Below are 24562 nucleotides of genomic sequence, written 5' to 3'. Positions count from 1 at the left end.
CGATGGGCTCACTTGTATCCCACTCTCCATGATATAGCTCTTCAAAATATGAATTCTCCCCCCTGAAGAGCAGTATCAGAAGAGGAAAAATAACTTATGTCCTCAAAAAATGTAACATCCATAGTGATATAGTACTTCCGGGTATGGGGATGATAGCACCGGTACCCTTTCTGATGTCCTCCGTACCCAACAAACACACATTTAACTGCCCGGACATCCAACTTAGAACGTTGATGTTGTGGAAGATGAACAAAAGCAACACAACCGAAAACACGGGCAGGAAGATTATGAAAAGAGGGTAATGAGATATGAGATGCAAGTACCTCATAGGGAATTTTCCCCTGAATGACACAAGATGGGAAGACGATTAATGAGGTGGGCGGAAGTAATGACAACATCACCCCGAAGGTATTTAGGCATATGGGCACTAAAAAGAATACACCGAGCCATATCAACTAAATGACGATTTTTTCTTTCAGAAACCTCATTTTGCTCAGGTGTGTAAAGACACGTTGTTTGATGAACAATTCCATGTGTGTTAAAGAACTCTTGAAAGACATGATTCACATATTCCCCCCCCCTCAATTATCAGAACGAATAACTCGAATGGTGGAATTATATTGTGTTTGCACAAATGTATGGAAGGCACGAAAAGCGGGAAAAACCTCATCTTTATTTTTAAGAAGAACAATCCATGAAAGACGTGTGCAATCATCTATAAATGACAAAAAAAATATCGCATTCCTGACACAATAGACTATTTAGAGGGTCCCCAAACATCAGAATAAATTAATTCAAAATGAAGAAAACTTTTAGTAAAAGTACTAGGGGAATAAGTAGATCGATGACTCTTGCCCAAAACACATATCTCACAACATAAAAAAGACTCATCCTCACTAATAAACAATGTAAGCATGAATTTTTTCATAACACTAAAAGATGGATGCCCTAAGCGACGATGCCATAACCAAACTTCACTTAGCTTGTCAGAATTGGAGAGTAAAGCAGTCCGAGATTGTCCCCCTGGTTTTTTCCCGGCGTATGTCAGATCTAGATGAAACAACCGGCCCCTCAGAGACCCCCGACCAATTACCCTTCCGCTGAGAAGATCCTGAAATATCACATACATAGGAAAAATGTCACAGAACACTGAGCGACAGCGTTCAATTGGGGAACATATATCAAATGATGAGATAAAGCAGGTACATAGAGTACATTGTGAAGCTCTATGGTAGGAGTAACATCAAAACTAACATAGTGAGAAATATTGAAAGCCATACCAATTTGACCACGGCCAATGATAGAGGTTGTAAGTGCTCCTCCAGCGGTATGATGATCATGCCCAACCACACCATAGATATCTGGTTCCGGAACTAATTGAAGACTACTTTTGCCTAGAGACGATAATTAGGCCTCTTAGGCCTAAGGTATGGATACAATTTCCAACAGGTCGCACGAGCATGGTTAGTATCATGGCAATAAGAGCAAAGAGGGCAGGGTTGATTCCCGAAGCTTGGTGGTGGTCCATGTCGATTAAGGGGAGCAGAAGTTGCTTGCAGAATGGGTGGTGCCGGATATCGAGCATGAATAGTAAGACTGGAAACGACAGCCGGTGCCTGAAGAATACTCTCCTGCTGAGACTCATCCTTTCGGATATAGGTGAAAGCGGTGAGTAGGCTAGGTGATTCGGTCATTCGGAGCAATTCGCCTTTCGCACTGGTATGCTTTGCATCAAGACCTTTTCAGGAAATGGTGAACTCATTCAAGCTCCTTCTCCTTTTGGTACCAAACAATATCATCTTGATTTTTGATCATGTAAGGACGTTTCACATCAATCTAAGCCCAAATTATTCTTTAGTTTGGTGAAATAGTGTGCCACCGGTTTCCCATCCTGGTGTATTGCCAAAGCTGTACACATTAACTCATGAACCTGTATGAAATCAGAGTCATTAGTATATATGTCGGCTAGTGTCTCCCATATTGCATGTGCAGTGGGACATGCCTCTACCAGATCAACTATCTCATCATTCATAGCTTTCCACAAGACGGACATGACAAGACCATCGTCGCCGTCCCATTTATTGTAGGCAATAATATCCTCAGGACTAGAAGCTTTAGTGACGCCGGTGACATGCCCCATCTTGTGCATGTCTCGAAGATGAGCAGTCATAAGTCGTTTTCATTTATGGAATTAGTCCCGTTGAGTTTGGCGCCCCCAAATGAACCACTGTCAGAACCTTTGACATATACTTCGAATGTCGGAACATCAGGGAGTTGAGAACCCTCCGTTTCGTGTCCAAAACCCATTGAAAAAAGAAACAATGTAAACAATCAGGGATTAGACAGCAAAAAGCACAAAAAATGGAGAATAATCTGTCTCCGGTGCACTGGCACTGACGGTGAATCTGGCCTGACCGGGTCGGGTCGGTTGACCGGGTCGGGTCGCGCCGAATCTGGGCTGGGCCGGGTCGAAGTTGGGCCGAACCGGGTCGGGCGGTGCAGAGCTCTGCCGACTCAAGACGAAAGAGAACGGAGCGCCGGAGGGCAGCGACTTCGGGTCGAGGAGCGGCGACTGAGGAGCGGACGGCGACGTCGGGAAGGGGGGGCAGCAGCAGCGGCGGAGGGACGGCGACGTCGGGTCGAGTGCGGAGCGGGTGGTGACTTCGGGTCGAACGGCGTCGGTGAGCAGCAGCGCCGGAGGAGCAGTCGGCGACGTCGGGGGGGAGGGAGGATGGACAGCGATGTTGAGGAGCGCCGGAGGGCAGCGGTGACTGAGCCGGACGAGAGGAGGCAACAGTGAGCACAAGGGCGGTGACCGGCCGGAAAAAAAAAGGGAAAAAAATCCAGAAAACAGAGCAAGAAAGCTCTGATACCAACTAGAATTATATTGCTTATTGCTTAATAAATTCAAACACTCCGTGATTCACGCCGACAGTGAATACCAATCAATTTATAGAGATTGTGGAAAGTGTTATTGATAATCAGGTTTGTGCCCTCTCTCATAAACATTATCATTACACTTGCACAATACACACCCTATCTAATCCTCTATTAATTTCATTGACCTGTATGTTTTCATTGTATAGGAATCCTTGGAGGTTAATGAATTTCATAAGTATGGTTATGGTTATCACTGTATGTATCTTCCTGGGAGTTGCATTCCAGATTGGTGAAACCAAGGGAATTCCGCAACTGTGCAGCTACGACACGATGGGTTAATGGGGTTGGCTATATGCGCCATCAGTAACTTGCGGGGTCCATGTTTTATTCTTATATATGCTTTTTGTTGTGCTACCTTCAAAACAACTGTTGGTCAGAAGAGATTCTATTTTCGTTTGTTCCCTGAGCCACATCTCAGTTTCGAAACATACGCGCCCCTTGAGTCCGATCATATGTTCCTGGGATGTTATCATTCATCCGGCTCAGGAGAGTTTGAAGGCATCTCAGAGTGCACCGAGGCCACATTTAAATTCGTGACGACTAGATCCCCATACGTTGGGTGCCGGACATTCATCCCGGATGATTCAATGACATGGGAAGATTGCACGTGGATCACAAGTTGTGGGGTTCGGTTATTCTATGGATCAAAGGCACCATCCTCTGTGGGCATTTGCAATTTGGAAAATAGAGAAACAGAGACGGAAAGAAATAAGAGAAAGAGAAACACAAGAAAGAGAAAAGATGGGGGTGGAGGTGCAAGAAGAGTTAAAGGAGTGCTCCGGAGGGGCCTCTTTAACTGGGTGCACATCTTCGGTCAGAAAGCGACTAAGAGAGAGAGAGAGAGAGAGAGAGAGAGAGAGAGAGAGAGAGAGAGGTAGAGGATGAGGATGAGGATGAGGATGTCTCAGGGGATGGGGAACTCCTTACACTCTCTAGGTGAGCTTCGTTTTACCCAGATTTCTATGATCAAAAGCAACATACATCATTTGTGACATTCTTTAATATCAGATGGGAGATTTGTTAATGAACACTTTCACCAAGCTGAGGAAGTGAGAGTTGTATTGCTAGGCACCACGCACCAGTATGAAAATGCAAAGACTCCCAATACTTTCAACATCAGGATTTTAAACTCACTCTGATTGGCATTGCAGACGAGCACATTTTCCATGTTGGAGCAATCTGTAACGGATATGAGGTATCATGATGTTTTTTTTTTTTGGTAATGAGGTATCATAATGTTGATTATATGTAAGAGTACATTGCTTACACACCTCGTAGACCCATCAAGCTCTGTCAGATATATTTTACTTTCACTCTGTGCACTCAATATCTGATAGTGCCAATGGCCAGGGTATGAAATTGATAATCACTCCATTCTTCGGTAGATATCTGTGATCAATCATTTGATAAACTTCATATTTACCAGCAATAGATAAGTATGTAACATGCAATGTGTAATTTATCTAGGGCATTTCTAATACGGTTGAAACTAGGCCTACTAATATCTAGCAAATAGTTTCTAATGTTCAAGCATAATCAAGATATAAAATAAAATAAAACACAGGATCAATAAGTTCAGAACAATCCCACTTTTTGATATTTTCTGTACCAGTTTTCAACTTCTTCACCGTATCAATTCACTGTTAACTTACAATATATGCAAGCAAGGTTAAAACTGGAGAAATAGTTCAACCAGAAAGGGATTGAAAGCAAATCCAAATCCATACATTGTCTATTATAAAGCCCTATCACTGAGGCTTCAATAGAATAATCACCCGATGATGACCAATCCGTGACTCACTTACACGCCCAAGATGACGAAGGACCTGTTTAGCAGCAAAAGTCACTAAGAACAAATATCTCTTCACTGAAATAGCTGAATATGTAAAGAGACATGAAAGATATGACAGAAAATACTACTCATCAGTTACGGAGAAAAGAATATTGTACTTGGGACCTCTTCATCAATCACAAGATAGGAGGTCGATGTATTCACTCAACATATTCCCAAAAATTGAAGTTTCCTATGATATTGTTTAAGTTACACAATAAATGTTTGAACATAAAGAAAAGAACCTTACAGTTAGTATTGCTTTTCCAGTGTTGTCAAGCTTCAAAGATGGTCCCTTCATGTCAGTTTCAAGAAAAAAGTGTTTTCCCTTCACTGCTTCATGCATTCCAATATCTCTTATTTCCTGTATTTGTTGTAGCATCATCAATACTAATAGCATAAATGTGCAGTCTTACACCTTACAAATAAGACAATTTAACTAGGGACAACCGAAAAAGCTACATGCTCATTGATGCAAATGGGAATACAAATACAGAATCCCCTAATTGACAACACATTATTTGTTCGATGGTTCCTAAAACAAATATAACATTCTTTTTGAGACCTCTAGAAATTTGAGACTGAGAAGGTACTAGCTAGATATGTGTATTCATTCCTTGACCATCAAATCTAGGACTATAGATGAATGCGGAACTTCACCAAGCATGAAGAGGAGCTACCAGACATTGTGTACTCTATGGGCCAACTGGCCCCAGACTGAAACCCCAGAAAATCAGACCAGTACGTAATGTGGTTTAAGTTCACTTACCAGGGCCTTTTCCCAACGGTCTCCTGCCACCTGCATGATATTTGATAAACAAAATCAAACCTGTCATGAAGACGAACAAACCAAATATTTGAGAGGCAGACTGCATACATTTTTTTTTGGAGCAGCTATGAGCTGATAATTTGCTTCAGCATATGTCGCCATGTCATTAATAGCTGCATTGATCTTCTCTAATGTAAGCCTTCCTCTCATGTATCTGCAGTTGGTGATACTTAGCACAAGAAAATGACCCCAATAACAAGGACTGAATACAGAAAAACCCCCTTTTCCAACACCAATCTACCTTGGATTAGTTACATAATTACCTTATACACAACTTTACTTTTGACTGTTTGAGTCTTTAAATACCATTTTCTCTTCCATTGACGCATACAACAAGTTAAAGATGGCTTCATAATTTACAATTTCTGGTTTATTAAACCATCATTTTCATGGATTCTGGATCAAATTATAGTTGGAAAGAGTTTTATACGGCTTCCAGAGGGGTACTCAATAAAACTAAAGGCCCATTTTATGAGATACCTGTATCAGCGGGAAGAGACAGATCTCTTAGTCAAGTCGAGTTCAACTCTGTCAGGATTTATACACTTAACATCTATTTGTTTTGCATATGCTTCTAGCATAGCAAGAGGAAACCTTTTTTATGGAAAATTATCAAGAAAACAATTGCAGTAGTTTGTGGATGCATAGCTACTTTGAAAGTGGAGAGATTATAGAAATTGTTTGCTCTGAGATTGGAACTAATTTTCGTCTCAAATCCTGTCAAGGAGGGAAGATTGACAAATTATATGTATTCAACAGGACAGCCAATGTTAGTAATACTGAGACAATGACATTATTAGAATGTATGAAATGTTTTTGTGTATTACATACTTTTTCGGTGCCAGGTTAGCATAACTTGACTTTGGAATCTCCCATCAGACAGCGTGCATAACCATGACCATGTCAGATGTGTAACACTATAAGTAAATACCATGTACATATGCTATTGTTGTCGAAAACAAAAAGAATGAAATGTTAGACTCCATGTTAACGAATACAACAAAAGAATTCAGAAAGGAAACTTTACTCACGATGACAAGGAATCCAGCTCTTCAGCACTTAAAAACCACAACGGTGGTGCGGAACGACCCTTTTTCTCCTGAAATTAACCAAAAAGCAACGAATAGGTCACCCTCAAACTGCATTTAGAGCGTGTAGCTATACACGATTACAGAAAAGACACCAAAAATTGGCAGAAATGTGTGTAAGAGGGATGTACCTTAGGTGGTGGTGGTGGTCCAGGATCCTCTTCAAGCTTAAACATCCCAGAACCAGTGTTTTGCTGAGAGCTTTCCGGAAATAAACTGAAACAAAGAATCAGTATAAGCTCTCCACCAAACAAATGCAAACAAACTACTCAAATCAACAATATATCATCCACATATGCCGGGATATGCCTAAGAAAGTCCTGCTACCATCTATTTGTATCCAAATTCAACATTGACATCCTTTCAGGAACATGAGTTGGCGCATAAATTGACATGTCCTTCAATTTCCTTTGCTGCTTCAGCGATGCATCGATCAGTTTCTGCAATCACATTGTACCATCTAATCACACATCATTCATCGAAACTGCCACAGACACAATTCACAGCCCAAATTTTGAACTAATTCACTTCAATCTGTGACATCATTTCCAAAACGAAACGACGAAAATTACAAAATTTCATGAAATTTCTCAGAAATCAAACAAAGCCCAATCCAAAGGCACAAATAAAAAGAGAGAGAGAGAGAGAGAAGATGGTACTTTAGCTTTGGGGATAGCTAGGGTTTCGTCGCGAACGCGGTCCTTGATGGCCTGGACCTGAAGCTCCATGGCCTTCACGGCGGCGTCCACGGCCGTCAAATCGGTGAGGCTGCTGGCCGGGAACACTGAAACCGTTCACGTTTCAGAGATTTAGTGAAGAATGCTATGAAATTGAATTGAAGTAGGGTTTGGGTTAATCCGGGTCGGGTCTTACTGTTTCGAGCAATCACGAGTTCCTGGAGCTCCGAGATCCGACTGTTGAACCCGGCGATCAGCGAGTCCAGCGACGCTCCAGCTTTCTCCGCCTCCATCTCTCTCTCTCTCTCTCTCTTAGAACATTGAAAGTTTCGAGCTTTGGGTTTTTGGTTTTGAAGTTGGGAAAGTTGTTTTGGCGGGAAAATGTGGAGCATTTGTGGTGGAAGAAGGTAAAGGATACCCAAGTAGGGAAAGTACAATAATACCCATTAACTAGGAAAATGACCTACATTGGTAAAACGTCTCGACTTTTTACCTGCTTAAACAGGTTAGAGTTATTATTACGATTCTCTGTAGCTAATGCGAATTTTAGTTCGATTTGGCATAGTGTAGAATTTCAGCTCTGTTTTGGCTACTTGATTGAGGAACCTTAGGTCTTTGTAGATCGATGCTCGATTCTGTGGATGATAACTAAACCAGTGGTATTGGGAAAGAACAGCTTGCAAAACTGTAGTGGCTTCCCAGAATACTAAAGTAATAATGCTTATCACCAATTCAACATAGTTAATATGACTTGGTTATATTTGTTGGTACTTTGTTCGAAATTGACAAATTGTGTACTTCCTCCGTTGCTCAATGGTCCGTAAACTTGTGATATAGAGACGTCCGAAACATGTTTTATTTAGATTTTTCTAGGATTGTTGGTCAGATTACAATTGTTCGACCATCTAACTGCAGTTTGTTATAAACGAAAATGAGTAACTCTTACTATTCCATAAATTTCACGATCGAAGACCGTTTCAATGGAGATATTTACCTATTTTATGTTTATATCAAGCATGGAGTAACTACTAATCTGTCTTTGAGATCTTAATAGTTAAAAGGGGTATTTAGTTTTACACCCATTTTTGACACATATTTTTAAAATAAACTCACATATTATTTAATTCTAATTTTTTTTATTGTTAAATTTCATTTCAGACACGATGAGTTATATAACACCATGAAATAAGAAAACTGTGATCGCCTCGTGGAGGTATCATAAAGAGAAAAATGTTGGGGAAGGTGAATCGAAGTTTTGGGAAGATAAGAATTAGTGGCTGAGTATTGCGCTTAAATTTCGGGAAAATTTTCTTTAAGGGGAGGAATATAGTATCCCAGAAATTTACAATTATTTACTAATTATTGTTCGGAGATATTTAAATTGGTGGTAATTCGATTATATAGTACGAGGGAGAAAACGAAAGTGTTCGATCGATTTATACACAGAAACGGTACCGTGACGGGTCAAGAGTTGACTTTTTATCCGTTAGGAATCTCGGAAAATTTCATTCATGAAAGTCGTAGTGTTCGTCAATACGAATTTGTGGACACGCGGCACGCCTAAATCGAAGTTCGTATGAAGAAGTTACGAATCCAAAGGTATTTGGACATTTTTAGAAAATAGTATAAATAGGGGAATTAAAGAGAAAATGAGGGAGAAAAAAATCAGAAATTCATATCGTTACTATTCATGGTACTGTTCACCCCCGAAAATCCAAGATTTTTCCCTCCCCGAGCGGCCGACTTTGGGCCGCTAGCTCTCCGTCGTCCGGCCACCATAGAGCGGCACACCGGTCCCGTTTGAAAGGTTATTGCGTCCCCTGTCGATTGGTGGCAGCGCCACCCGCCATCTCGCCGCCGTTTGGGAACGGTGAAGCCCGAAAGTTCCCCCGAAAGTGAATATTTAGCCGAACTTCACCTCGCCGGATCTCCCTCCTCCGGCCACCAATCGGTGAGATTCTTATCTCATTTTGAAGGTCTCATTCCATACTACAAACCCTCCAAAATATTTAACCCAAATCGTTTTGTAGTAGGAAAATCGAAGAAAAGAAATCCTAGGTTTTAAATTGGAGATTTTTAGTTTTTTTGTTAAATTAAAGTGTTTAGGCTCAGAATTGGGCTTTGTGTTGAACTATAAAGTTGTTAGGAATGTCATTTAAATTGTGGTGGTGAAATATGGTGGTCATTGGTGGTGGTCGGAAAACTGTGGTGGCGCATGAATAGTAACTATGAACAGTGTTATGTGACATTAATTGTGAACAATGATCTGTAAACAATAAAACGTGAACAGTGTTCCGTAAAACAGTAAAGCATGAATATTGTTTTATGAACAGCATTTAGCTGTAATAAAATCGTCAACTGATATTTTACGTATCGTTTTCTAAGAATTTTATCATGTTATTATATAACTGACGAAATGAGTGAGGGAATCGCTTTCGGTGTTGTGGAAGTTGCATGCAGGAAATAAGGTGAGTAAACCTCATAATGATCATCATGATCGAGATAGTGTTTTAATTATTGAATTTAGTTTGAGTTGTTAACATAGTCGTTGCATCACTAGCTTATGAAAATTATTCTAAAAATATGTTTTGGTTTAAATTACGTGAACTTGATCATCTACGGTTCACGGGTAAGTGAAACGCTTTTTTAATAAATGATTTTAAAAATGTTTTAGTGATTATGGACTATGGTGAATGTGAGTAAATCTCATTATGACAAGTCTACCATTGGCGGTGACTTATATGTTTGCATTATTAAAAAGAGTGAACTGTGACATTTATATAATATAGTGGGTTGTGTATGTGTACGAAAATAGTAAATACGATACATATATATGGGTTGCTATATTATATAATGTTTCGGTTTTATTACAAATGTGAGATTATAATGTTGTGACTATATTCATATTATTGTGCAAGAGTCGTTTGGTTGTAGTACAATAGCATGTGTGAATTGTTATTGTAAGTGGTTTTAACATTGAGTCTTGTTAAAACGTTTTCTGGTCTTCGGACGTTGTTGGCAGTAATCGGAACCAAGTCTTGGCCGGGTGTCGGTTACGATTCAGTTAGAACGCTAGTCTGTCTGCCGGTGTACTGCATGAGGGGTAACAGATGGGTTGCCTGGGTCTCATGAGTACCCATGTTTTTGAGTGATATTGGGTAACATATGGGCTGCCCAGTGTATGTCGGTGTACTGCATGAAGGGTAACAAATGAGTACCTGGGTCTCATGAGTACCCATATTTTAAATGATTTTGGGTAACCAGATTGGTTGCCCAGTGTCTGTCGGTGTACTGCATGAGGGGTAACATATGGGTTGTCTGGGTCTCATGAGTACCTATATTTTTGAGTGATATTGGGTAATAGATGGGTTACCCAGTGTCTGTCGGTGTACTGCATGAGGAATAACAGATGGGTACCTAGGTCTCATGAGTATCCATGTTTTAAATGATTTTGGGTAACCAGATGGGTTGACCAGTGTCTCATGATTACACATATTTTTAAATGATATTGGTTAACAGATGGGTTACCTAGTATGACATGAGTATGTTTGTCTTTAAATGTTATCGATCATATTTCATTTGTATGTGATGTATGTTATATTGTTGGTTTACTCATACAGGCTGAAAAGTTTACCAGGTTTGTGTTTACAATCTCGGGGCACTAATTCAGTGGTGTATGGGATAATTTTGCAGGTCGGATTAGCATATTCGGAGGGCTTACGCTGAAGATTTCTTTCTCTGTTTGTTGGTGAGGATTGAATGAATATTACATTTTCTTTGGTTATAATACTGAGGTATAAACTTGTTATGTATTATTCAAGTAGACTGAGTCGTGCTGTGGACTCAGTTTCGATACACTGTTATTATAAGATGATTTCAATATATTTGAGATTGTTTTAGAGTTTTCATGGTTTCGAATTTGAATTTTTATCATTCGAAATTTCGGGATTGTGACAATATGTACGAGACAACCTAGTTAATATGTATCTCTTTTAATTTCAACCTAAAGATTAGGAGCATTTTCTTGACATATGGAAATTTTATATTGTACCTCTTATCGAGGAAAACATGCATATATATAATTTTAATGTACATCTATTAGATTTTTTAGTGTATATATATTACCTATGCTTCTCGTCCCAAAAAATAATATTATACTTCTTACAGTGGATTTATGTTATAATATATCTAACATAAAGAAAAAAAAGATCATTCAAGAACAAAAATGTGTACGTACCTCACGATAAGAATTTCTCATATAATTTTCGTTTTACTAGCTCCTATTGCTTAAAAACAAGAATTGTGTAAAACTTTAAGAAATTGAATAGATTGATGGAAGAAGAACAACATAGTGATACGAAAAACTTGCAAAAGTGAATAACTCAGTGATGAGTATATATATAGATTGAAGTTAGTGATATGAATTTAAAACAATGAAATAATTATGGACGAAATTCATTAATTCTATATCAAATGGATGTATAAACCTAAAAGTAAGGAAATAATTTAATATAACTTTTTATGTATAAGAATGGTAGATAAGACATTTATAAAATGAATAAATACTGATAATAAAATATTTTGAGTATATATTGAAAGAAAAATTAATTGTGGATATATTTTAAAAAGGGGGTTTCATTGAGTTTATATCTAATATTGAGTTTTAAAAGGGCGCCCCAGTTGCCCCGTTGGTGAAGTAAACTCTTGAAAGATGCATGTTTGTGTCCAGTTTTCAGAAAGTACATGAATATTTTTTTTCCATCTTCCAAGCAGAGGAATGCATGGATCATAGATGGTCGAGGACTTAGCTTACCAACATTATATAAATCTCAGCACAAAAATTGATTGATTAAACTGGGTGAATTTTACTAAATCTTGGAGACATAAGATATAGGGACCTTCAAATCTGGTTTCTTTAGGTAGACAAGAATGAAGTGAAGTACCCATCTTGGAACATGTACTTCTTTCTTACTTTTCTCCCTTTGGGATGAATGAGACATAAAAATTGACAAAAACAGAGAAACAAGGAAATGAATTTTACAAAGGCTATATGTGAGGATCGGATTAGCTGGGATGCAACTTGAGCCATTAGATCAGATTGGGAAGAAGCAAATTGAGTGGATTTCTTGTTGGCTTTGTTAGGAATTTTGGCTACTAAGGATATCTAGCTAGGATGTTTGTCTCCATAACCCAAAGAAAAAAAATGTCTACTTGTTATAATTAATAAATTGATGTTCATTGGGATTTTGAAACTGAGATGAATTTCATATGTAGTTTTTATCTTTTTTCAGGGACACCCTAGAAAATGTTGCATCTTATGTCTCACTTGTTAGGTCTTGAGGCCTCTAGAGAATGGTGCTAAATGACTACCCTACATAATTTGTTTAATTCCAAACTATATAAAGTAGATTAATTAAGCTAACTAGGAGGGTTGCACGAGCTATATGTACACAATGATATGAAGGTCAAACTAACTAGGAGGAGAGAAATGTTCACTGTTTTATCTTGGCAGAAGGATTTGATTAAACATGAATTTGAACTTCATTGCATTGTCAACGACCTCAGAAAGATCGAGGAGTCGAGCTCACGCAAAAAGGCCCTAAATGCATGGACTTGGCAAGCCATTACCATAATACATCAAGAAAATTAATTAATTAGCGCATGCCTCGGGTACGTATCATTAAGAATTAAGACAAATTAACCCTGAGCTCGTCACCAGTTGACTTCGAATCTTCGATTGTGGCTCCAAAATTAATAGATAAAAAAATATATATATGAATATCAGATATATGGTAATGTACAAACCCTAAACTGATTGAGCGTTCTTGTGGCGGGGATGGGGCGGCGGTTTCTATATTCCCATCGGAGGAGGCTGTGATGACTGTCGATATGGGTGGCGAGCTCCCTATTCGACGATCCGGGTACGTACTATTATATTTGGTTTCATTAGTACGTTCTACTTGCCACACACTCACATGAGATGTTCGACCTTTGAAGCATTGAAGACTAATTGCCTCAATTTCTACCAACAAAAATATGAATGGTCAAATCCATTGATATATTTAAACATCAACTAAATCAGTGTGGGGTCAACTATAACAACTGCGCACCTCTCCCTCGTAATAATCAGGAAATCTACCACTCCATCGTATCTCATAAAATTTTCCTCGCCGACGATCCCAGTGTTTAGGGTTTAGGGCACGAAGACATAACCTTAACCAGCTAATTGGTTCATTGTTGTTTCATCAAATATTGGTTCATTGTTGTTTCATCAAATATTGGTTCATCGTTGTCTTCATAACATATATTGAATGTTAAATTCATACGATGAACATATTAAGTTTTTAACGTCAACGCGTACGTGATGAGTAATCCCCCAACAGAAGATATAACACATGCATGAAATATCAGATAATTCAGTTATAAATAATCCCACGGTATCATCTAAGCCGAAAAACAAAGTCGATCATTTCTGCTCTGGAAGGTTAACTGAAAATATCTCATGGCCGGCCCTTACGTACTCTTACCCTTTTTCCAGAAGATCGAATTTAAACAAATGTGTTCAGGTTGAAACGTCGATTAGGTGAAAGAAATATTTCAAACGATTAAAAGCGTCGTTAGAATGTCATATGGTGAGCAGGACAGAACGTTAGAAGACGAAGCTGTTATATATGTACATTTATGAGAGCACTCATCAATCATCACGAGGAAATTTACCACATACAAACTTTATGAGAACGTTATACAAATTTGTGGCTAAATACGGAGAGCATCCTCTTATGTACATTAAATGTGATGATGAAAAGCCACTACTTAATATATAGTAACTGTTATATATATGTGTGTGTTATATATAGTTGTATCTATTAATCACATGTTATAATGCGTAGACCATACTAACCATAGCTAGGAAAAGGCGCTACAAGTTCTTGACCATACTTAACTTCCACATGCAAAGATGGTTCATTCATTGAAGAAAAGTAATATTCATTTTCATTAACATCGCGGGTGATCGATCAGAAAAGAAATAGACCAAAACGAACTAAGAAGAAGAAAAAGGGATCCAGAAATCATATCTATAAATATATATATTTTCATATATAAAATAGATCGATGATGATTAGTTATGAGAAGGAGGGTGTGTCTTCGGGGGTGAGTAGTCCAGATTAAACCCTGGTTGCTTCTGAATCCCTCGTTTCTTCTTCGGCAGTCGCCATGAAACTGAAACATGCTGATCAGACCTCATTTTCGTTTTCTGATCTGCACCGCTTAAGGATGAGGATGATATTTTCCTTTTCCTGGACGAGACATTCGGGGCAGCTGTTGTGTAGTACTGTTTAGGACCTTCTTCTTTAGTACTATCATCGCTATTGGCTTCCGTATCCACCTTGATTTCTGATCCTTCTGTCACTTCAAGAACCGCCTTTGATGACGAGAAAGATTCAACTTTCGGCACACCTGTAATGTTAACATCATTACCCTGCAGAAAATCATGAAGTCATTAAATATTATTGCATTTTCATGATCTGAACATGTACAAAATGAAAGCAGAAGATGAAGAACAAGGATTCATATTTCACTACTTACCTTGTTGGTGAAATGAAGCGATTTCGTAGATTTTTTAGGATCATCAACCGCAGCAAGACGACGGGCACTACATGCATGCAAGGAAAGCAGGCATAGAAGCAAAAGAAAAAGATACAGAGGACATTGATGAGCACCGCTGCAGGTTGACATATTCAGATCGATCGATCAAATAGAAACTATATGACATGTAGTTGCGAATAATCTTGATGGTGGATATATAGAAGGTGCTTGTAGAAGTGCTAGTAGTATTGGTGGTGGTATATGTAGGGATTGAGAGGGCTCGATGGTGATATGAAGAATGACCATTAAATGCAAGTAAGCATTTTTAGAAATATAAGGCTAATTGTTCTAGCTAGAAGAACATGGAGCTGTATGGGTAAGCAGTAGTGTGAAAATGAAAATGTGATGAGCAGTGAGTTCAGATCGAAGATACGGGGTGGTCTCTCAAATTTCAATTCTGTAGGGTCCGAAGACGACACCCACCAGAGAAGAAGAAGAAGAAGAAGAAGAAACAACTCTCACCCATGTTTAAGATTATATATAGGAGGGTCAAAAGAGATTTCTACTTCTCAAAGTACATATGCATACAAAACAAATGGAAATAACCAAAAGTATAACTGGTAGAAGTGAAACACATGGCAAAATCGAGAAAGGTAGTGTCTGCTTAGTTGAATATACCGATGGGCGATGGCACTCCCATATATATTACTTGTCTAACTAATTTGATCTTATATATATATATATATATATATATATTAGATAAAAGAATCATAGATTTGTTCAATATATTGTTCCTAGTCCCGGCCTGCGCACCTCTCTTTTTACGTACCCTCTTGGCAATTTGACTATAAATTTTCTAATCTCACTAGTTTTTGAGACGGTTAATCTCACAAGTTAAGGTACTAAGATTAATTTATGATCAGTTCATCCTAGGTAGGTACATACAAAGAGTAGCTAGCTAGGAACACATACTGCTGTAGCTAGACAAGCTTGACATCTGATCATATATGATAATGTAACACTTTACATGAAGCAAGAGGAGAACGAAGACCTTTGTTATTATTTCCTCAATATAAGAATGAAAAAGTTATCCAATGTTGAAACTTAACATTCTCGACATCGATCGAAATCGATTTTTTAAAAAAATATATGCTTCTTGCAAACTCGAACAGCTAGCCTTCTAGCTAGAACCTAAGGTGGACTCAAACGTACAACTTTCATATTGAATTTAACTTGTTTAAACCTATAGCCCTAGCTCGATCGATCGGTCGAGCGTAATTACTACTTAAAGGGATTTAAATCCTGTCTAGACTAGCAAATTTACTACGAGTTCTGAATCAGCCTAAATTAATATTCATGCATACTCAGCTGGCATGGTTATTAATTAACCTCTCAGGCTTGCATTCTGAAATAGTAGATTGAAAATGATATGCTATGAAAGTTAGTACATACTTACCGGGCGAATACTTTTCCTCAGTTTGCAACATACTGAGATGGATTAACCAATTGAAGATGTCTAAACAAATTCAGTCACCAAACAACGTGGCATTCGACACATACATAATAGATGATCGATCGAGCTTGGTGAACAATTTGTTAAGTGTACGTAGGTATAGGCCACATCAAGTAAAGCAATGTTACTGATCGACTATATATTACATGCACTAATATATTAAGATGCATATTTGTTCGTATGATTTATAATTAATTCGATTGGATTGATGTAGACTAAATACTTTAGACGTACTCAATCGGTTGATCCTTCGCAAATCGGAATTGGACGCCAAATTCAGATTACAAAATTAAGCAATTTGAATTAAATAGTATAAGTACTATATTACCAAATCTAAATTAGTAGGTGTGGACTGTGGACAATGTAGCATTACGACTGACACGTCTTACTTAATTGTGGGAATTGATCGAACCTTAGCTTTCCTTCATTTAGAACTATAGCTAGGCTCGTATGAGATCACACACTTTTCTCCTTCTACGAAGTTTTAGTCTCCTTAAATTGAAATCAATGGATCGAGGTTCGACGCCTAGAGGCCGGCTAGGTAGCTAGTTATTGAAGTTCATCAGTAATTAACATTAAGGAAATTTAGGAGTTTACGATTCCATGCTTGTAAGGAAGTTGTTGGTGAGAACTTCATGGTTCTTAATGTATTAGTCAGCATCCACCGCTATTTATATAGTATCGTATATATGTACCTTCTAATTAGCCTCTTATACAGCAGCTACAAATTAGTATTAAAAAAATAACTAATGATGCAAACTAATGCCAGAAGCCCAGAACATCAGAAAACTCAATAAACAAAGCTTAATATATAAATTAGATCGAGTAAAAAGTTCCCTAAATCCTGTTTCCATGCTAGTCATTACTGGTTTGATTATAATCATAATTGTATTGATTTATGCATGCAATACCTAAAAGGTTTACTTCTGTCTTGCATACTACAAGTACAAACTCGAGGTTGCTGTATTTGTTTATATATGAACGTGCAGATATATATGAAATTAACTCCAAAGAACACATTAACCTTTGGTTAAGCACAAGAGGCATATATATAATATTATTCAAGTTCACATGCCGAATGCTAAATCTGGTCGTCTCTGGAACCGGGATTAAACTCTAAGGCTAGGTCTCCGTAAAATGGCGCCCCAGTGATCAGTCTAGATGAACAACTCTATCTATATATGAACAAACTCGCTCAGTGGCTCAGTCGTTAGTTTGTATTAATTATTTTAGTTTTTCTTATGCTAATACAATGTATAAGTATCTCAAATTTACAGCGCCGGGGTGACCTAGTTCGATCAATCCAAACAACTTCATGTAGATATCTTTTGGACCTGAAAGATCTGAAACGCATAAGCATCGATTACTCATATGTACATCTTTGAGAAAACTGGCCGCTTAACTGTTTCAGGGTTCATATATCCATTGCATTGAAACAACTAAACGTAAAAAGTTGAAGCTCGATCGCCGTCAGAACAGTGTTGGAAGACCTTTAGCCGCAGGCCAGCAGCTGCAACTCACTCTGGACTTCAGAAGACGAAAATAACTGTATACATGAGCAATACATCAACACTAGTTTGAACTTTGAAACAAGAACAAGAACGATTGTAGTAAGTGTTCTAAGAAGTCAAGTACTCACAAGTCGTCGCAAGAAACTAACATATAGAGCATATATATAATTAGCTTAAATTCTAGTTTCTTCTCTCTTTAGGGCAAGGTAATAACTAAGTAGAAATTACCAAGATTTCGATGGAAATTACTCAAATTAAGGCAACGGCACGGGTTCTTGAGACTTGAGATGGGAGAGAATTAGGAACAGCTTAACATGAATGCGCTTCCTGTGGGCTCTACTGTGGTGCATGTGGGGACAGCAGACAAGGGCAGCGTGGACCATTCCTGCTTTGTTCCCCTACCAATGAACACGACAAAATGCCCCCGCTTAACCGCCATTACTGGCCAACCTCGACACGTGGCTATCACCCATGTTACTGAGTCAATCACCCCAGGTGGTCGTCGTCGCCCTGGCTCTGAACAGTCCAGTCGAACATCTCTCATGTCTCTCGTGGAATTGTCTCATTTGAGTTAACGAGATCTTCATCCCCAACTGTAATACTGTATTATACAATGTAGACAATTCTAGACTAGATTTTGTATCAAACAATACATATTTTGCCGTTTGATCCAGAATGTGATTACTTCGTTGCATGTTTGTATCGAGAAATAAACGTTACGAGAGTTCATCTAGAACCTTTTATTTCTAGCGTAACAATGGTGAAACTGACAATATATTACGGTCGCATAACATAAGAGGCCATAGCTATGGTTAATTCGGGCGAAATTTGACACCCAAGGAGGCCAGGAACAGGGTGATGTAGGGTTACCTGTACTAGATTTACTGATGAGGGCTGGTCTGATTTGGTTTCTGGTGTGTCGCATGTTGTGGTTCAAGTGGGAAGGAGTACAATGTCTGAGAGGTTTTTGGTTCCTTGGCCTTTGCTCGAATACAACGTTCACTTGCTGGCGAATGAAGCTTTACCGACTCTAATGTCTGCTCCGGATGGCTTTGGTGGTCTAGCTAAGGTTGGGGATCCAATTGTTTAAAATAAGAACCATTGCATTGATGCCTAATTCTATTTGAACTATATACCAGAAATCCAGAATGTACGTGTGGAGCTACATACACATTAGTTCGACCAACGATCCAGCCTCCAGGTGCAAAGTTTGAGTTTTGGAGACGTTGGAGCCGCATGTTTCTAACATGGTTATCATTTCAACATATCCACTCCATTCCATTCCTGCCATTCTGCCAATCAAGCATCACCTAAACAAACCATATAACATTCCTATTCCGCTTCGCAATAGTTTCTTCCGGCAGTATCGTTCTGCATTTAGCTCAGTTACCAGAGACACCGGAAACACACTTGACAGTTGACAATTTGGAATTATTCATTAACATGGCATCTTATGTGTTGCAGGAAAGTTGTATACACAAACTATTACTGTACAGAGAAATAAACAATGCTCGAACTTAAATAAAAGAGCTGTTGATTAAAGACAACTGAACACTTCAGAAACATAAACGATGAAAAGTAATCAAGCAACTCCCACCCCCTACCCAAATGTGTTTTCACCACTGTATGAAACATACAGAAATCCATCGCCATCCTTCTTGTCATCATAGATAGTAGACATTACAGCTCCTGCAAAAGGATTTAACAGAATCTCCCTCAATCTTTTAGAAAAAGTAGAATTGGTTTTATAGATCGAAACCTCTGGCATGACCAAATTGCAATTACTATTGTAAAAATCCCACCACTTATCATTTCCTCGTTAGTTCCAGGAAAGAAAAGGTGTCGAAAATTCTTTTTAAGTATTATTACTGTAGTTCATATGTCACATAATCTTATTGAATACATTTCCAACTAACTTCAGACTACAACCAGTAATAAAACTATTTAGATTCAGTACTTCCCCCTCCCTATGGTCGATGTTTAAGTTGTATTAACTATCAAGTACCTGTAGGTGGGAGAACATTGTCCACAAATATGAAGATGGCCTTTTCTGCACTCAGTTTGATCCTCTTGCGGATGACATAGACAAATTGACCAACAGTTAGATCAGCTGGTACTAGGTATCTGTCATGTAGATAATCAGATCACAGTTAGAACTATTCAAGCAGTTTAGCAATAATATTTTTTGTAGGTAGTAATGATATGGCGACATACAAGCAAAACAAAAAAAGAGTCCACAATGAAAAAGCCAAAGTGAAAACCAAAGTGACTCCTTTTAACAAAAACTGACATAGCCATGACACCTCTTCCTCCTTTAAGAAGAGGAGTATACCAAAAATTTTGAGTTCAACAATCTATAGCACGTTAGAATTACACGAACTGACAGAAGGGGTGCTAACTTTTTCTTGTCAATGTTGGGAATATCGCTTCTCTCTGCCCTCTCCACAATCACCTGAAGCACATCAGAATACATTACTAATGATATTTCCGGTTCATGACAGTCTATATGGTAACTATGCATGCCCAATCCACATTCCAACATTCCATAAAACACATGAAGAACAAAGCATTACACTCCATATCATTCTGGTTGTATAACTGATGATGGAGATACTAAAGTATAACATTGTTCATGCTTAATTTGAAAGAAAAGTGAATTCAGCTCAAATTGCCAGTTTAACAAAGCAGTTAAATTTCTTATATTACACGACTTTTAGTGATACTAATCTGAAGAAATACATCTCATAGCACTGGTAAAACACCAAATTAAATAACAGACACCGACAACCTGTTTGTTATGTCAAGTGACAACACTCCAGTATTGTTACCCATATATGACTTCTTTAACACCCTTGTTGACGTGTGACTTATGAAATTTTGTAAAAGAATATTCTCCAAACTTGATCATGGCCGATGTCTGTCTGGTGAGTATTTACTTGTATAATAAATACTTGTATAACTCTACTAAGCACAAAGTAGGAAAGAACTTGCCCACACTACAACACCCAATACAACTTGGGGCAGCAATAGAGCTAACAGTTTATACGCAAGCAAGGCACTCACGAGTTAACCTACAGTGCCAGGGTTCACATTATGATAAATTGATAACATGCGATTGTTGAAATATTTAAACAAGAAGGAAATACGTCAATGCTGTGATATGAATCATGTATAATTTACTAGATTCTAATATGTAAAGTTTGCTGAATCACTCAAATCTTAAAACAAGGGACATTAGAAAGAGAAAAAAAACAGTAAAAATAACCATAAAATAAACACAGGAACAAACATTGATGAATGGCAAGTTATTAGGAAACTTTGGACACACAGAACAGATTGAGAACAAGAGGACATAATTTTCTAGACATAGCTTAGTCCTTACTGGAATTCTATCAGGGTACTTTTCTCTGATCCTCGAAGCCTCAGCACGCCTCTTCTCTGCATAGAAAAGACAACAAACATTTATGCAACTGGTTTCATAGACATAACCACAACTGTTTCAATTGATGAAACTAAAACACATGAGATAGCCTCCAGTATCATAATCAATCAAAAAAACCAACCAAACTTACCAAACTCATGTGCTTGCTTGAAGGTGCTTTTTGTCATTTTTCTTGAATCAAAACTGCATAACAAGAACCAAGCTGTAACAAACAGAACAAACACAATTTGCAGTCTCTAGATTTGTCACGCAACAAATTATCGATTTCATAAGAACAATGATCAAAGAAGCAAACTTCAGAGCATTCACATACACACGCAACCATGCAGATGATCATACAAAACTGTGAATTCATACATGACCCAAAACCCAGAACGATCACAAACAATTTCAGATAAACTTCAATTCCATGACATAAAGAATCGGTCTTTACCAAATCCCCTTCTCTGATTCTGATAAATTTTGTGTCACAAACCAAAAGCTGTCGGAGGAAACTTGTACGGATAATTTCTTATTAAAAAAAAAAGGGAGAACCCAAAATTAAAAGGAGAATAATTGAACGAAGAACTTACGGATAAAGATTGGAGAAGAGTAGAAGCCACTGATAATCGGCCGACGTGTTTGTTCTTGGCTTGGAGGATGAGAGAGATCAAATGATTAAAGAGGTTGCTTCTTGCGTATGTATTGAGAGTGGGTTTGGACTTTGGTTTGGTTTGGTCCACTAGGGATGGAGTGGCCCATGAGGTTTGAGCACTAAATCTCAGAATCAGAGCCGTAGATGGAGAGTGATTTAGTTACGAATTCGCCGTTGATGGTAATATTGTCAGGCTGCCATTGGTTTGAGATGAGAGTGATCACCTGAGGCTTGGGTGTGGGTTGTTTAGTAGCAGTGAGTATGAGAAATAAATTTGTCGATCACTATTTATTTGTGTAACGTTGTGGTTGTCATTTTAAACTCATGACATATGTTTAATTGCTCAATTATTATCTAAATATGAGTTGAGAAAATACACATATTATAAGTTTAGAATGATGGGCACAATATAGGTAAATAAATTTGTTTCCGTAAATTTGTGGATATAAGAAGAACAAAACACCTGAAGCATTTAAGGAACTAAAATGATTTTGAAAGAAAATGTTGTCCACGTCACCAAATTAACAAACTTATTAAACGGAAAGGAACTGAAGATGGACTAATTGATTGAACATTGAGAGTCTAAAGGAGTAATCGGTTCAAACTAAATAGTACCATGTTGCCGCTTTAAAATATTCCCAAAAACTAGCCTTAGTTAGGTTTTTACCATGCAACAGCTGTGTTTGATTTTAGAGAAACCATAGGTGGGAACGCTTTGATTTTCAAGTGAAGAACTTCGATCTATGAACTTTAGATAAGATAGTTTTTCTTTTGAACCTGACACACTATAAAATAATATCAAAAAAGATAAAATCAATATAAATGTACATAGTTTTTTTTTTCGATGATGAGAACCGTATATGGTTCAACAAACAAAAAATTAGACAAAAATGAAAAAAAAAACTATCTCTTAAAAAAAAACTATATCAACAGCCTCTGATGTAGAAATTCTTTTTCCTTTGGCTCGAATTGTGAAATGTAAAAGGGAATTAGGTGTCTTTTAATCATCCATCTTGGTGTAATAACCCTCGTTTTTAAACGATATTTGATTGAATTAAATTCTATTAAGTTGTGAAGTTTGATTTAAACCGAATATGATTACTTGCAAACGTTACGAAACGGGAACGGAAACGTTCCGAGAACGTTTAATAAGAAAACGTTACGTTTCCGAACGAATTTATCGACTTTTAATTCGTTGCTCGGTTGTGAAAACTTTCTTCACTGAAGTTGTAGAGCTCGTCGATACGAGTTCGTGGATATGTGACGCGTTCGAATCGGACGTCGGAGGTAAAAGTTATTAACGTCGGAAGTTAGTTTCCGATTTGGAAACTAGTATAAATAGATAATTATGGGATTAGGGTTTCCATAATCAGAAACCCTTTCTCTCTCTTCTCTCTCATCCCGCCGCTCTCCCTCTCTCTCTCTTCCTCTCTCTTTCTCTTCGATCCCTCTCCCTTTCACTCTCGGCCTCACCTCCGATCTCCCTTCACAGGGAGACGTGATTGTCACCGCCTAGCCAGGAAGCGCCGCACCGCTTCCCTCTCCAACCCCCGAGCTCGCGACACACGAACCCGCCGTCAAGACCTTCATCGCTCGCCCCGAGCTCCTTCGCCGACTCTGTGCTCAAGGAGGGCACGCCTCCTCCTTCCCTTGCTCCCGGAGCCCTCCACGACAAGGCCTGCACCTCCATTCACCACGCGGCCTGACCTCCTTTCGAGATCGACGTCGACTGCCTCAAGCTTCACCAACGAACAAATCGAAGCCTCCACGGTTTAATCTAGGTATGAATTGATGAATTTGACGTTTGAGTGTGATTGTATGATGATTGGGAGTATTTGGGAGGATTTAGGGATTGATTTGGAAGAGTTTCGGAGGAGAATCGGAGGTATGGAGGAGAGTGAAGCACCGCCGCCTTAGGCGGCGCGTGTGAGTGCGTAGAGTAGCCTAGGGGCGGCGTGAGGCCGTGGGAAGGGCGGAGGAAGGAAAGGGAGAGGTTTGGGGGCGGCGGTGGTGCAACACGCGTTGTTGGGAGTGTCGGCGCGTGGGCCCCACGCGCGGCCGGCCGGAGGTGGCGCGTGTGCCACACGCGCCGCCGTGTGAGGCGGTGTAATTAGTTTTGTCTGAAGGGGTATTTTGGTAATTTACTGTGTATGGTAAAATGTAAATGTAATTTTTATTTACTACAGTAAATGTAATTAAATTTTACCTTCGGTAAATGTAAATATAAATTACTTTCAGTAAATGTAAAAAGGTAATTTTGTAAAAGGGTAATTTAGTAAATTTTATTTACTGAATTTGTATTTACTTTTAAATCGTACGTATACGTACATAAATACGTATTAATATTTATACGTACAGAAATACGTATTAAATTTTTATACGTACAGAAATACGTATTAAAAATTTATACGTAAAGAAATACGTATTAATATTTATACGTACAGAAATACGTATTAATATTTATACGTACAGAAATACGTATTAAATATTTATACGTACAGAAATACGTA

At 38.3% G+C, this 24562-nt stretch overlaps 3 protein-coding genes across 3 annotated transcripts; all 3 read right to left on the bottom strand.

The window, feature by feature from the left end:
* Positions 1–4688: 4688 nt before the first annotated feature.
* Positions 4689–7672, bottom strand: LOC126803589 (spindle and kinetochore-associated protein 1 homolog). The gene is made up of 9 exons (XM_050531374.1): positions 7562–7672; positions 7348–7472; positions 7016–7128; positions 6820–6904; positions 6632–6699; positions 5649–5754; positions 5541–5570; positions 5022–5135; positions 4689–4766 (listed from the first exon to the last, which is right to left on the bottom strand). The coding sequence occupies exons 1-9, from the start codon at positions 7656–7658 to the stop codon at positions 4689–4691; spliced, it is 816 nt and encodes a 271-aa protein (XP_050387331.1). The 5' UTR covers positions 7659–7672.
* A 6813-nt stretch (positions 7673–14485) lies between these two features.
* On the bottom strand, positions 14486–15102 carry LOC126803588 (root meristem growth factor 10). Its single transcript, XM_050531373.1, has 2 exons — positions 14953–15102; positions 14486–14845 (listed from the first exon to the last, which is right to left on the bottom strand). Exons 1-2 carry the CDS (start codon positions 15100–15102, stop codon positions 14486–14488), a joined length of 510 nt encoding a protein of 169 aa, XP_050387330.1.
* Positions 15103–19384: 4282 nt separating this feature from the next.
* On the bottom strand, positions 19385–22062 carry LOC126803372 (autophagy-related protein 8f-like). The gene is made up of 6 exons (XM_050531179.1): positions 21991–22062; positions 21549–21601; positions 21359–21414; positions 20376–20428; positions 19982–20100; positions 19385–19665 (listed from the first exon to the last, which is right to left on the bottom strand). Exons 2-6 carry the CDS (start codon positions 21583–21585, stop codon positions 19577–19579), a joined length of 354 nt encoding a protein of 117 aa, XP_050387136.1. The 5' UTR covers positions 21586–21601; positions 21991–22062; the 3' UTR covers positions 19385–19576.
* Positions 22063–24562: the final 2500 nt, after the last annotated feature.

Source organism: Argentina anserina, chromosome 7 (assembly GCF_933775445.1).
Source record: "Argentina anserina chromosome 7, drPotAnse1.1, whole genome shotgun sequence".
Taxonomy (NCBI): Eukaryota; Viridiplantae; Streptophyta; class Magnoliopsida; order Rosales; family Rosaceae; genus Argentina; species Argentina anserina.
Note: the sequence above shows the minus strand (reverse complement) of the source record. Positions and strands in the feature narration are given on the sequence as shown.